At 46.7% G+C, this 14,479-nt stretch overlaps 1 protein-coding gene across 1 annotated transcript; it reads right to left on the bottom strand.

The window, feature by feature from the left end:
* Positions 1 to 12,224: 12,224 nt before the first annotated feature.
* LOC119463653 (uncharacterized protein K02A2.6-like) lies at positions 12,225 to 13,798 on the bottom strand. Its single transcript, XM_049655308.1, has 2 exons — positions 12,337 to 13,798; positions 12,225 to 12,250 (listed from the first exon to the last, which is right to left on the bottom strand). Exons 1-2 carry the CDS (start codon positions 13,796 to 13,798, stop codon positions 12,225 to 12,227), a joined length of 1,488 nt encoding a protein of 495 aa, XP_049511265.1.
* Between the last annotated feature and the right edge of the window lie 681 nt (positions 13,799 to 14,479).

Below are 14,479 nucleotides of genomic sequence, written 5' to 3'. Positions count from 1 at the left end.
ATGTAGGGCTGCCATGAACGCTAGTAGAAGGTGGTGGGTTGTAGCCGTCAGAAAGCCATCTGCTGATGGCAGACCGGCAATTCGGCGACTTCGGCGAAGCTCCACGGGTTCCGCCTCTGCGGTAGGTTCGCTTGTCGTTCTTCGAGGGTGCCGTTGTTTTACCCCGCACCATCCACCAAAACTATTACGATGGGGTGCGTTTACTAAAGATGAATCGATGAAATGTGGAAAAGGGTTGCAGCGCCGACACCGAGCCGCTGCCAAAGACAAGCGCACTTCGTTCTCTTCTTCTACCTACCTTGTTGTCACTTTAGCATAACAATATATACCTACGACCAGAATACTGCCGCTGGCTCTCTAGCACGAAATGCCTTTGCACGTTCCGCCACCCACCACCACCACATCTACGTCTAGTGTTAAAGAAGCCTTCAGAGCAGGTCTGTTTTCTGCTATCTGTAACTAGATATTGCACCGGTGTTCTTTGTCGCATTGATGTCATAACAAAGTTAATGGCACTGTTATTAGGCACATATCATTTCTCATTTTTACTTAGTGGCACCGACCGTCTTGTACTGTCCACGTTGAACTGTAGTGCAAGAAGACTGAGCGCAAGTAAGAAGAAGTCTTGCTCTGTCTTTTTGCACTACAGGTAATTGTGGTCCGCCTGTACCAACTTGCCCAATTTCCTGTATTGCCTAAGTACAAGTTGACTTTCCATTATAAAAGTGGCAAACCTACTGCTGCATTTGCGCATGCTTATGGAGACCTGTCGCGTGGAGGCGTGGAGTAGAGGTAGAACACTCGGCTTCTAATGTGAAGGTCGTAAGTTCGAATCGTCCTCCAGTGCACTACATTTCCGCCTGACACCGGCAAAAAAATTTCCCCGAGAGCAAGTGGGGCTATACTAGTCCAAGCTGCAACCAAATCAGGAAGGCCCACTAAGCTTCAACAAAGGTCATTCCCTCCCCAGAACAAGGAATTGGCCTCCGTGGTGCAGTATTTGTCCACTATGTCGCTCATGGCTCCTACAATTAACCCATGGCACTCAGATTCCAGCGGCTGCGGAGCATCTGACTAAGGTGGCAGTCAGACCTGCGATGCGGCAGAGGGTGCTAAGAATCTTTGGATCCGGACATGCCGCCACTGGAAACTGAACTTGACAACGTTCAATACACACAACCTATCGAGTGAGGCTAGCTAGCAAGGCTATTTGAAGAATTATCGGGTATTGCCTGGGATATTATTGGCCTTAGTGATATTAGAGAAACTGGTGAGGCTTATACAGTGCTGGCTAACAGCCACGTCCTCTTTTAGCCACGTCCGGACGTGGCTAACAGCCACGTCCAAATGTACCAGATATGTTTTACAGAGGTCTTCCAGATAAGAGAGAATTCGGAGTAGGATTTCTAGTTCATAAGGACATAGGGGGCAACATTGATGAATTAATGAGAGTGTAGCAGTCGTCGTAATAAAGCTGAATAGGAGGTATATAATGAATGTAGTACATGCCTACATCCCAACCTCCAGCCACGATGATGGAGAATTAGAATACTTTTATGAAGATGATGAATTAGCAATGAGAGAGGTGCAAACTCAGTATACTGTAGTCATGGGCGACTTCAATGCAAAAGTTAGGAAAAAGCAGACTGGTGAGCAAGCAATGGCAACTACGGGATCGATCCAAGGAACAATAGAGGAGCGATGTTTGTAGAATTCGCCGAATGGAATATACTCCGAATAATTAATACCTTCTTCAGGAAACGCCGTAACAGGAAGTGGACCTAGAAAAGCCCTAGTGGAGAAATGATGAATGAAATGGATTTGATGGTATCTGCCGATCCCAATATAGTGCAGGATGTAGAAGAGTTACGTAGGGTGAAGTGTAGTAACCATAGGGTAATGAGGTCTAGGATTTCTTTCAATTTGGAGAGAGAAACAATAAATTAGTCAAGAAGATGCACGCCAACCTAGAAGCAGTAAGGGTAAAAGCAGACCCATTCAGGCTGGTGCTCGCAAACAAGTATGCAGCTTTAACACAGCAAGATGAAGACAACATAAAGGTAATGAATGAAACCTTAAGTAGGCTGATCTCTGAAGCAGCAAATGAAGCGGGAGGTGAGGCATCAAGGCAACCAGTAAGTAAGCTTTCCCAAGTAACAAAGTACCTAATAAAGAAACAACAAAACATGAAAGTGTCAAAGTCTAGAGATCACATAGAATTCGCTGAACTGTCGACACTAATCAACAAGAAGAAAGTAAGGGATATCTAAAATTGTAACGTGGAAAAGTTTGAGGAAGCCGTAAAATATGGACGCAGCATGAAATAACTAAGAAGAAAACTTAGCATAGGACAAGGCAAAATGTATGCGCTGAAAGATAAGCAGGGTATTATCATCACCAATTTCGGTGACATGGCAAAAGAAGCGGAATAATTCCATACTGACCTGCACAGTACCCAGAATCAGTAAGGCTACTTTAATTCGAAGTATTGATGAACATGATACAGAGGCTCCTTCTATAACTAGCGATGAAGTTAGAATGACCTTGAAAGACATGACCAGGGGAAAAAACTGCTGGAGAAGAGGGAATAACAGTCGATTTAATTAAAGACGGAGGAGATATGCTTTAAAAGCTTGCGGACTTTATGCGCAATGCGTCACAACTTCAAATGTACCAGAAAGCTGGAAGAACGCCATTATTATACTCATCCATCAGAATGATAATGTTAAGGAATTGAAGGATTCCTAGACCCATTAGCTTCCTTTCAGTTTGTATAAAGTATTCACCAATATTATATCCAGTAGGAATCAGGGCAACAGCTTGACTTCAGCCAACCAAGAGAACAGGCTGGCTTCAGGAAGGGATATTCCACGATTGATGTAATCAATGTCATCAATCAGGCAGTAGAGAAATCTGAGGAGTACAATCAACCTCTCTATATGGCTTTCATAGATTATGAAAAAGCATTCGAAAGCAGTCATAGAGGCATTGCATAACCTTGGAGTACAGGAGGCATACGTGAATATCTTGGCAAATACCTACAAGGATTTGAAAGAAACCTTGGTTCTCCACAAGAAAAGTAGGAAGGTACCTATCAAGAAAGGGCTCAGGCATGGAGACACAATATCTCCAATGTTATTCACTGCATTCCTTAGAAGAACTATTCAAGCTCTTAGGCTGGAATGGCTTAGCAGAGAGGATCAACGCCGAACACCTCCGTAACCTTCGGTTTGCAGATGTCCTTTCAGCAACAATGGAGACGAATTACAGCAAATGATTGAGGACAATAATCGAGAAAGTGCAAGAATTGGGTTGAAGATGAAAATGCAGAAGATAAAGATAATGTTCAATAGCCTGGCAAGGGAACAAGAATTCAGGATCGCCAGTCAGCCTCTAGAATCTGTAAAGGAGTACGTTTATCTAGGTCAATTACTCACAGGGGACCAAGATCATGAGAAAGAAATTTACAGAAGAATAAAATTAGCTTGGAGTGCATACTGGTTGGCATTATCAAATTATGACTACGAGTTTACCACTGTCGTGGCAAAGAAAAGTGTACAATCATTGCATTCTACTGGGTGCTAACATATGGATAAGAATCTTGGAGGTCAACAAAGAAGCTCTAGAAAAAGTTAAGGACCACACAAACAGCTACGGAACGAAAAATTTTACGCCTAACATTAAGAGACACGAAGAGAGCGGTGCGGATCAGAGAACAAACGAGGATAGCCGATATTCTAGTAGACAATAAGAGGTAAAAATGGATCTGAGCAGGCCATGTATTGCATAGGATGATAAGCGGTGTACCATTAGAGTTACAAAATGGATACCAAGAGATTGGAAGCACAGTCGAGGACGCCAGAAAACTAGGTGGAGCGATGAAGTTAGGAAATTTGCAGGCGCATGTTGGAATCAGCTAACGCAAGACAGGGGTAATTGTAGATCACAGGGAGAGGCCTTCGTCCGGGCGTGTACATAAATATAGAATGATGATGATGATGATATACTGTAGTAAACAAAAACAAGACGAGTGGACGCCACTGAGGGTAGGATAGCACAGCAAGTGGCCTGGTTCTTATAGAAGCCAAATGGCCATAGATAACGCCACTAGGCAAATATGGGGCACGGTAGGGGTTGGAAGTGAACCACATCCGCATACGTAGGTTTTGGATGCTCTACGAGGTAAGCTGCCTCGTGGGTGTTGTCATCGTTGTCAACTATTGCTTTACGCTCTTATCTTCGCGCAAGGCGAAGGTATATAACCTCCTTGGTCCCAAGGAGATATATAGTAAGCCTTTTGGTGATGATGTACTGCATTACACGTGTCTCAATGTTAAATTTACGCCTTAAGTATTCATTCGCACATAGCTGCTTGTGGTTGGGCTGTGATTGCACCTGCTAGCTTGCAGTGCGCTCGAGTTGTGCTCAAATACGCGTGCGGTCTGATTGCATGCACCACAACGTGTCTGCTTTTATACGACTTAAGTACAAGGGCGCTTATGTACCGAGCATTAGGTACTAGTTCGTACCAGTAAACAGGTGTGGATGCACTTTATATTTCGAGTTTATTCATGAGCAATAATTCCTTAATTAGTAACCCAGCTTCGTCACGTCAAAAGTGCCTTGTATGCATTGTATCTCCACAAAATGCGTAATTTGCGAAGATATTTATTTGTCATATAGTGTAATTGTAGATGATTGGTAGCTTTATAAGCAATAGAAAAAAAAGAATTTACACCAATACAAATTGATCAGTAGACTGTACTGATAGTTATACATAGGACTTTATAGAAAATGCATGGGAAGCTCCTAGTGGGGGTGGGCTAATTTAAATTTTGGGGTGGGCCAAGATGAAATTTTGGTGTGCCAACTTAATTTAGCATTGAGCCAATTTTATATTGGCAAGTTTGCCAACGTGAAATTTGGGCATGGAGAAAACTTGAAATTTGCTGGTGGGCCAACTAGAAGTTTGGGGGTGGACCAAGTAGAAATTTGTGGGTGAGCCATTTGAAACTTGGGAGTGAGCCACCTTCAAATTTTAGTTGGTTGACCGCGAATTTTCAAGTTGGCCCATCCATACCCATGGGCATCCCAATGCATTTTCAAAGGAGCCCTATGTATCCCAATGAGCATTCTCTCTGTTCAGTTATTTTGTTGATGCAAATTGTACCTAATTGCTTGTAAAGCTACCAATCATCTACATTTACACTATTGTAACGACTAAAAGTCTTCGCAAATTACGCATTTTTATACACATACAAGGCATTACACTTTTCATGTAACAGAGTTGGGGTACTCGCCAAGGAATGCTTATGCCTGAAAAGCAGCTAATCATTAAAATGCTTTCATGCATACAAAAAATCCCACAACTTAAATGTTCATGCAGAATAAACAAATATTTTTATTCAATTTTTTTTTTATCAGGGACCCGAAAACGTACTTGTGCCTGCGCGTATCCGCAGCGGCCTGTATGCTTCGAACGCCCACGTTTGCCCCCGGCAAAATGGCTGTCGGTGGTTTCAGTCGCTCCCGTAGAGGGCCGAAGTGGCTGCCACTCAAGAAATTTTGTTATATAACCTCATTGGTTTGGACGCATGCAGCAGGAGAAGGCCTCAGTTCTTGTACTTGAAGCCCTTCGCGGATGATGGTGCGGATCATAGCACGTAGACCTGAATAATTGGGAACCTGGGCACCGCTATTGTGCTTTTGAACACGGAGAGACTGCTGGTTGTCTAGGCACTGAAATGTGGAAGTGATGCATTGGACGGAAGGCGAATTTTCACGATTTCCATGAGCCAATGCCATTTAATATATGTCGAACGCGTTCGGCTTTTATCATGCTAGGATTTGCACGGTGCCACAGAGCCAAGAACTACGATAGGTTAGAGGTGTAAGCGTCTTGCGGAAGCCAAGGTTTGTCTCAGTTTTGTGGTAAGCGTTGAGCAATCCGCGATCTTGGATTCGCGGTGGAAATACCACGTCCTTGCCACACGAGTCAGATAAAGTGCGATGTGTGTGAATTTCTGGGTGTCGTCCCACCGGTTGGACGAAGTCACGCAGTCGTAGTTGTCGAGCCATACGTCAACGTCATCACCGCGGAGTCCCGCAAAGATCAAGTTGAGGGCTCGTCAGAGTCCAAGAGGGCAGCGCAGGCAGAGATGTAGGTTGTGTAGGGTTAGAGGTGCCGGAAAAGCGGTAGTTAAAAATGTCCATCGTTGTAGATGTAACCGGGCACAGGCGGCGACCAGAACATAGCGCCGGGGAGGACGTGAACGCGAGAGGCCGTAGTGGTCTTGATGCACCAACCAAGCGGCCAAGTACTTCTCTTATTACAAAAAGGAAACGTGCCAGCTCTTGCACCAAGAATCAGAAGATCGGGGATGATGATGACTATGGATATATGAAAACAAAGAACGGTATAGTGTCTAAACTATATATATATATATATATATATATACGCGGTCATCCGAGAACCAATCAGGGCTGTCATTTTAATAAAAGTGCAGATGATTAAGGGCTGGCTAAAGCTAAGTATCGCATGGTAAATTACAAACGCTAAAGGTATTCACCTACAGTTGTCTTGGTCGCCCTGTCAATTGCAAAGGACAAATAGTACACTCTAGAATATTCAAAGCTAAAGTTGGGAAGTAATATCTCGAGGCTAAATTGTACTTACCGAAAATAGCGCTCCAACGAGCTATTATCAGAAAAGCATTCACCATGTTTGATGAGTTGCTAAAGTCATAGGAGGCTTTGCGCCTGTACTTGGACAAAATTATTTCTCTTTGGAAGCAGGTTTCATGCGACAAATCCAAAGTACAGAACAAATTTGGCATCGACTGACGAATAACAGCAATGCAACTGGGGTTGCATAGATAAACTTTCATAGATAGTAAGTGCGTCGAAAATGCAATTATTCACATTCGAAATCATTTTTAGCATATATTTCCCGCCTAATGACATGCCAGCTTCCAGACAAGATACATTTTTTTATCCAAACATATGTCAGATTTAGCTAGATGGAATGACGCAGGTTTGATGTATTTTAATAGCCATAAGTACATTCTACGGCGGGAGCAGTTGCAGAATGGAAAGGAAAAGACCATATGACATTTACACTTCAGAAATCTCGCGATTTATTGTAAAATGGTTCTTAAAGGGAAAGCATTCAGCCAATGAAAATACTCCCGGTAATGGCGAAATAGTGCAACAGAGGCAGATTCAACACAGCGGCTAGCTAGGCTAGCTACTGGGTTGCAGAGTTGCTCATGGCGTTGTGCTGTTCTTCTGAATTTATAGCCTGATAACACTAAAGCATTCGAATTACAGACGCCAGTTTGGACTAAATGAGTACGATAATTGATAACGGCCCAAAAAGGACGAGCTAAGGAAATCAGAAAGCGCGCCGGTGCCGCAGACGCGCTTCCGTGCCGGAAACGGCCGCTGCCCACCGTGACAATATTTGCTGCGGCAAGTGAACTCTGCACATGGAACCAAGTCCTAGTATTTCACCAGTTCATTACCTTTGTCGTCCGTCTTCACAGCCTGTGCTTTGCACATATTGTTTTCACAGTCAAACCGACAACAAAACCGGAACTTGACAATCGCATTCCTCTTAGTGTTGTGCAAAATTATAGGTGTCGTGAAACCTGTCTAAGACGAATTCTTACTGGGATAACTAACTTCGTGCATTTTGTTGCAACACCAAATAATTTTTTATGTTTGATGACTGACTCTGAGAGTGAAGTATGATGCTTTTAGGTCGCTCAACTTAGGGGCTAAACGCATTTTGTTGCAAAAGTTGCCCCTGAGTAGGTTTCGGTTTCAAATTTGTACTCGTCTTGGTACTGAGGATAAATCGCTCTATAGAAGCAGCCGCTCGACGAAGGCGATGGTTTTACTGAAGAGGCCAGAAGAGCCACACTGCCACCGCAGCTGACCTTGGTTACGGCACCTCCCATCTCTTGCCAAAAGGTAGTGGAAAGAGCTTAGAATTGCCGGACTCGAAGCGTGTCCTGGCGCCCACTGGCAGTCCTGCGACGGGATTTCACCTTCCCCCTTTAATGCTTCCCTTCCTCTTCTATCATATTTTATACCACTTCCTGCTCCCTACAGACAATGAGCCATGCTCCTGTAGGGGCCGCAGAATTATGTTTATCATCCTCACCCCTACCTCTACCCCTCCATCCGATCATTGTGTATTAAGATCTGCTATGGCCACTCCAGACATTCTGCGGTGACAAAATTAAGGGTGTTTAAGGGTAAGGGTGCTTTTGAAGGGGGCTGGCGTATCCAGTGTCGATGCGGTGGGCGACGACATCTGTATGGCATAGTGGGCCTGCTCTCAACATCAAAAACATCAAGGTAAGAAAATAGGACCCCACAGAGTGCTTCACTTTGGGAAGGTAAGAAGTCGGGGGATATCATTTCGTCCAGAAGTGTCTTGGTTGGGGCCGGGCTGACAGGTTGGCTCATGGTCTCAGCATCAGCAGCAAATGCACAATCAGTACATTCTACCAGAGGTGGTAGTTCAGTTAGTGAAATTCCTTGAGGAAGACTATAGGTCGAAGTAGAAAAGTTGAGGAATCGAAGCAATGTTATGCTGTTGGCAACAACCACTACAGTATGAGGAAGTGCGATGTTGCACGAGAGGATCAGATCTCTGAGGGGAGCGACTACATAGGCACCATCAAGGACTGGGGGAAACTGTGACATAAGGACGTAGAAACTCCACGGAACGTAGGCGAGTGTTACTGGATGCGGCGTCATCAGGACACAATGGTGTTCGAGCTGCGAAATGACAGTAGAAAAATCGATCAGGGCAGAGTGGGCGGTCAAGAACTCAATACCAAGAATGACATCATGTGGGCAAGCTTCGGGAGCAGCGAAGAGAACTGAAGTGTGGTGGCTGGCAACAGTAACGCGGGCAGTGCACATACTCGCACAGTAGGAGAGACGGCAGGTATCAGCCCCTTTCGTAGGCGGCATCGGAGTGCAGAACGCTTAACAGAGATGTGGGCGCCAGTATCAATGAGAGCAGTAACTGTCACGGCGTCGACCAGAACACCGAGCAAATTGCGTCTCGAAGTAGGGGTCAATAGAGGTTTTGCGGTCATTGTTGGCAATGCAGCCTCACCTCCCGGAGCTGCACTGGCTAGTTTCCCGGGTGGTGCCCAGAGTAAGTCGGAGATGGAGAGCGACGGTGTTAAGGAGAGCGCGACTGGCGACTCTGAAGTGACCGCGATTAGTATTTCGCTCACAAGTTCACAGCAGACTGCAAGAGAGTTCGGCAACATTTTCTTTCTTTGCTGGAATATTATTTCAGTGCCCGTTCAATATTTAGAGCCTGTTGCTTCTGATTCTCTAGATGGTATGTGTTGAGGCATAAAAAATTTATTCAACGAGAGTGTGTTGGGAGGTTAGTTCAATAAAGCAGAGGTTAAGTCTGCGTTCGTCATGTCTTCTTTTACTTCGTTGTCTCTTTACCAGTGCAGCTTAAGTTCCCCCGAATAATTATTCGACGTCATAGCTGCCCTTTCGCGGAGTGAAATCTCCCGCTGGTGAAAATTTCGTAGCGGTGACTGAAATGTAAATTTTGTGCCGCCAATTAGCTGCGAACAGCTGCCGAAGGACCTGACGGAAATACCACGATTATGATATTTTTAGCTATGTGGCCAGAATTTGTTGACGGTCTGAATCTCCGAGGCTTTCTTACTCAACTCAGTTGTTTGTATTTTGTAACTAGATATTGTACATGCGACCGAAGCAAAATGATTCTGTTATGGACGGACGCATGAGTCGCAACGACACGGAGCACAAAAGCGTTTATTACAAGGACACTGCTTATATAGCTAAGACGGTGACAGGTATCAGCACACTTGGTGATAACAGAAGACAGACACAAAACTGGCGCACGCTCTCTCGTTGCCCACTGACGTCACTTCGTGTGAGTTCATAATCTATCACATCCCTTCCCCCTTAGTCATCGATGCCGTAACGTCGCACTGGGCGGCGTTGGCGAGTGGAACGCCTGAGAGGCTGCGGCGTCTCAGGCCCGACAGGTCCCAGGGTGGGGCTTGGTGTATCCGGGAGCGCAAGAGGGCGACGTTTCATAGCCTCCGGGCTCATCGTGCCATGCTCGGCGCACGTGGTCCCGGTGGCGTCGGTGCACAGTACCGTCTGCAGTCCGCAGCTCGTACATGACGTGGCCCAAACGTCGCAACACACGACCAGGAACCCACTCGGGGCCGGGCCGGAAGTTTCTCGCGTACACAGTATCACCCGGCAGGAACCCACGATGTGGAGGCGGCAGCAGGCATCTTGCTTCGCTCTCGTCCCGTTGAAGGGTCGATATGGCCGTCCTGAAGTTCCGACCCAGCATGACTTCTTCAGGTGATTTGCCGGTTTCGGAGTGTGGCGTAGAGTGCTGTTTGAACAAAAAACGTGAAACCTTGCATTGTACGGTGCCCTGTCTCTGTTTCCGTAATGAACATTTCAGTTCTCGTACCATCCGCTCCGCCCTTCCGTTACTTGACGGGTGGTAAGGCGCGGTATACATATAGCGAATGCCATTTCGTTTAAGGAAATCTTGAGTTTCCCTGCTGGCAAAAGCGGTGCCATTATCAGACACAACCAGGTCGGGTAATCCATACGCTGCGAACATCTTGCGGAATTTTTCAATTACCGCAACTGAGTGAAGAGACGGCATAACTTCGACTTCAGCCCAGTTCGAGAGGGCGTCTACCGCCACCAGAAAATGCACGCCTTGGATCGGTCCTGCGAAATCCACGTGGATTCTACTCCAAGGTCGTTCTGGCTTAGTCCAGAAATGCGTTGGTGTCTTTGGTTCACTCGGTCTGTTTACCTGGCACGGCCGGCAGCATCTAACTAGCTCTTCTATCCTTCTGTCCATATCAGGCCACCACACGTACGACCTAGCTATTGCCTTCATGGCCGTCACTCCCGGATGGTTAGCGTGCATAAGACTTAACACTTCTTTCTGCAATGCCTCAGGAATTAATACGCGGCTTCCCCAGAGCACACAATCGCGATGCACGGACAACTCGCTTTGTCTCACCTCATACGCAGAGTACTCCGGGGCTACTCGCTCGCGTGGCCAACTCTCCAGGATCTACATCTTCACTTGGGACAGCTGGGGATCACTGCTGATGTACGCTGCCACTTCTCGTGCGCTCACTGGAGGGTACTCCACAGCTTCCAGTAGGAGTATGTCACCCGGTACTTCAGTCTCCTGTCGGGTTAAGGGAGCCGGCAACCTACTCAGGCAATCTGCGTTTCCATGGTCCTGGGTTTTCCTGTAATCGAGCACGTATTCGTAGGCTGATAGCAATAGGGTCCACCGTAACATGCGAGGCGAAAGAACCGCCGGAATCTGCGTTTTCCGCTGAAAGATTCCTAGCAAGGGCTTGTGATCCGTGAGAATAAGAAAATTTCGCCCACAAAGGTACTGGTGGAAATGTCGCACCCCAAAAGCCACGGCAAGAGCTTCACGGTCGATCTGAGCATAATTACGCTCAGCCTTAGATAATGTTCGAGACGCATAGGCCACAGGCTGCTCATTTCCTTCGTTGTCGCGGTGAGACAAAACTGCCCCCACTCCCACAGATGACGCGTCGCATGACAACACTAATGGGGCATCAGGTATAAAATGCACCAGTAACGAGTTAGAGGTCAGCAACTTCTTCAGGCTCTCGAACGCTTCCATGTGCTCTGAACTCCAGTTCCATGGTACGTTGTTATCCAACAACCGATACAATTTTTCAGCTACTTCTGTCCTGCCCTTCAAAAAACGATTATAGAAATTGATCATACCCAAAAAGGCTTGCAGTTCCTTTTTGTTCTTCGGAGCAGGAGCCTGGTGGATGGCCTCAACCTTTGCTTTCGAGGGGTAGATGCCCTTAGCGTCAATTCGATGCCCCAGAAACTCAAGGCTCTCCTTGAAAAATTCGCACTTCGCCGCTTGAACTCGGAGCCCGGTTTTGGACAATCGGCTGAGGACCTCGGCAAGCATCCGTTCATGTTCCTCGATAGACTCGCTGGCAATCAGGATATCATCCAGATATACCGCTACTTGCGGCATTCCGGCCAGCACCATGTCCATGGTTCTTTGGAACACCCCAGGGGCAACGGACACGCCGAACGGCAGCCGACAAACCCTGTACAGCCCTTGCACGGTATTTATCGTGAACAACTCCGCCGTTTCTTCATCCACTAATAGTTGCTGACAAGCCTGCGTCAGGTCGAGTTTGGAAAAAACACGCCCCGTTCCTAATCGGGCAAACAGTTCTTTGCTTGTGGGTAACGGGTATACATTACTTTTTACGGACTGGTTCACCGTGCTCCTATAATCTCCGCATATTCGTAGGGAGCCGTCCTTCTTTCGCACCACGACGATTGGCGTTGCCCAGTCTGAATATTGGGTGGGTTTTAGAATTCCCAGTTCCTCCAAGCGATTTAACTCAGCAACTACTTCCTCCTTCATAGCAAACGGAATGCTGCGGCTCTTCAGGAACCGGGCTTGGGCGGCCTCCTTTAGTTCGATGTGGATGCGTGGCAGATTTGCGCCTGGAAATGTTTCACTGAACACGTCTGCGAATTTTTCCATTATCGCTTGAGGTCCAACCTTTATGTTATGAAGACCTGTTAGGCTGATTAGCAATGGCTGGAACCAATTTCGGCCCAGTAGAGCGTTCCCGTCGTTCTTCAGTACTAGTAGCGGCAGCTGAAATTTTCGGTCTTTGAACTTCACGGGCACAGACGCTTTTCCCAGCACGTCCAGACCTTCCTTTGTCCAGGTCACCAGTTGCGTGTCGCACTTGTCCAGCTTGATCCGCTTCGCCACTTGCAGCTTCCGAAATTCGTTCATACTGATAATCGACCTGGCCGCTCCAGAATCTACTTCCATCGGCACGATTTCATTTCCGATCTCTACAGTGATGACGTACTTTGGCCTCCCGCTTTTTAATTGGCTGATACTGAACAAATCGTCGTACTCGCTCTTCGCTGATTTTTTGTTATCCTCGAGCTGCGCTTCCACCTCCGCTGGCTTTTTTCGGCATGCTTTGGCTAAATGCCCCTTTCCGCCGCAGTTGAAACACACCGAATCTTTGTATCTGCAACGCCATCCTGGGTGCGCTCCCAAACAGCGGAAACAAACCTTCTGCCTTTCTGGTTGCTTCTTGTTGGCTTCCATTTCTACTTTCGACGTTAACTCTTGCTGGAATTCGGGCTCCTGTGCGTTGCTCCGAATTACTTTTTGCTGCTTGACAGCTGCTTCTGCCGTGATTGCCAATTCATATGCCGTCTCGAACGTCAGATTTTTTTCCGCCAACAATCGTTGTTGAACCACATTGTCCGAGATTCCAAAAACCAACCGGTCGCACAACATTTCCTCTAATGGAAATTTTGTTCCGCCAAATCCACAGTTGTCGGATAACTTGCGCAGAGCAGTGACATAGTCGGCTACGCCCTCCCCTTCTTGCTGGTCTCGCTTAGAAAAGACGTACCTCGCGTATAGTTCAGATGGCTTCGGGTTGGCGTGCTTCTTTACTGCATCAACGATGACTTGGTAGTCCACGTTTGGCGGTCGCGACGGCTTCACGAGAGTGGCTATGAGGGAGTACGTCTCTGGGCCACAGCAGCTGAGCAACACCGCTCGCTTGTCCTCATCCGTTGTGAGCTTGCTCGCTGCACAATACAACTCAATGCGCTCGACATACTCCACCCACGACGAGTTTTCACTGAGGTTGAACTCTCGAATGCGACTACCGGCTGCCATGCTGCCGGAAAACCCTGGCCCACGCACGGGTTAGACCGTGCCTCGTCGCCACTGTTATGGACGGACGCGTGAGTCGCAACGACACGGAACACAAAAGCGTTTATTACAAGAAGGACACTGCTTATATAGCTAAGACGGTGACAGGTATCAGCACACTTGGTGATAACAGAAGACAGACACAAAACTGGCGCACGCTCTCTCGTTGCCCACTGACGTCACTTCGTGTGATTTCATAATCTATCACAGATTCAACTATGATAACGTCTGACACAAGATCTGGTGTATACAGTCAATTACAATTCCAATAGTTCCGCCTATACGCGCTCTAAATGGGGGCCTCACATGACTTGAATAAGGCCCCATAGTCGCTTCGGGATGTTTCTTTCGAAAGAAGTGGCGATGTATTTTTTTGCGCGTCAAAACAAGCCCTGAACCAAACTAGACCTTGAAATATAGCGAACTTGCCACACTGAGCAAGAAACCGAGAAACCTACGCACAGCGATGCACACCAAATAATCAATCAAAACATGAAACCCCTTCGAGAAAGTTGTACTTCTAATCGAATGAATTCACTTCTCAAAGTGCAAGAAGGTTATAAAATAATCTGCAGTTTGCATGGTAGGAACACTATACTCGCGTGCCTGTGGTGCTACAGAAGCAGGCACAAATGAAAAATTCGC

The sequence above is a fragment of the Dermacentor silvarum genome, chromosome 9 (assembly GCF_013339745.2).
Source record: "Dermacentor silvarum isolate Dsil-2018 chromosome 9, BIME_Dsil_1.4, whole genome shotgun sequence".
Taxonomy (NCBI): Eukaryota; Metazoa; Arthropoda; class Arachnida; order Ixodida; family Ixodidae; genus Dermacentor; species Dermacentor silvarum.
This window is presented reverse-complemented; position numbering and strand designations above follow the sequence as displayed.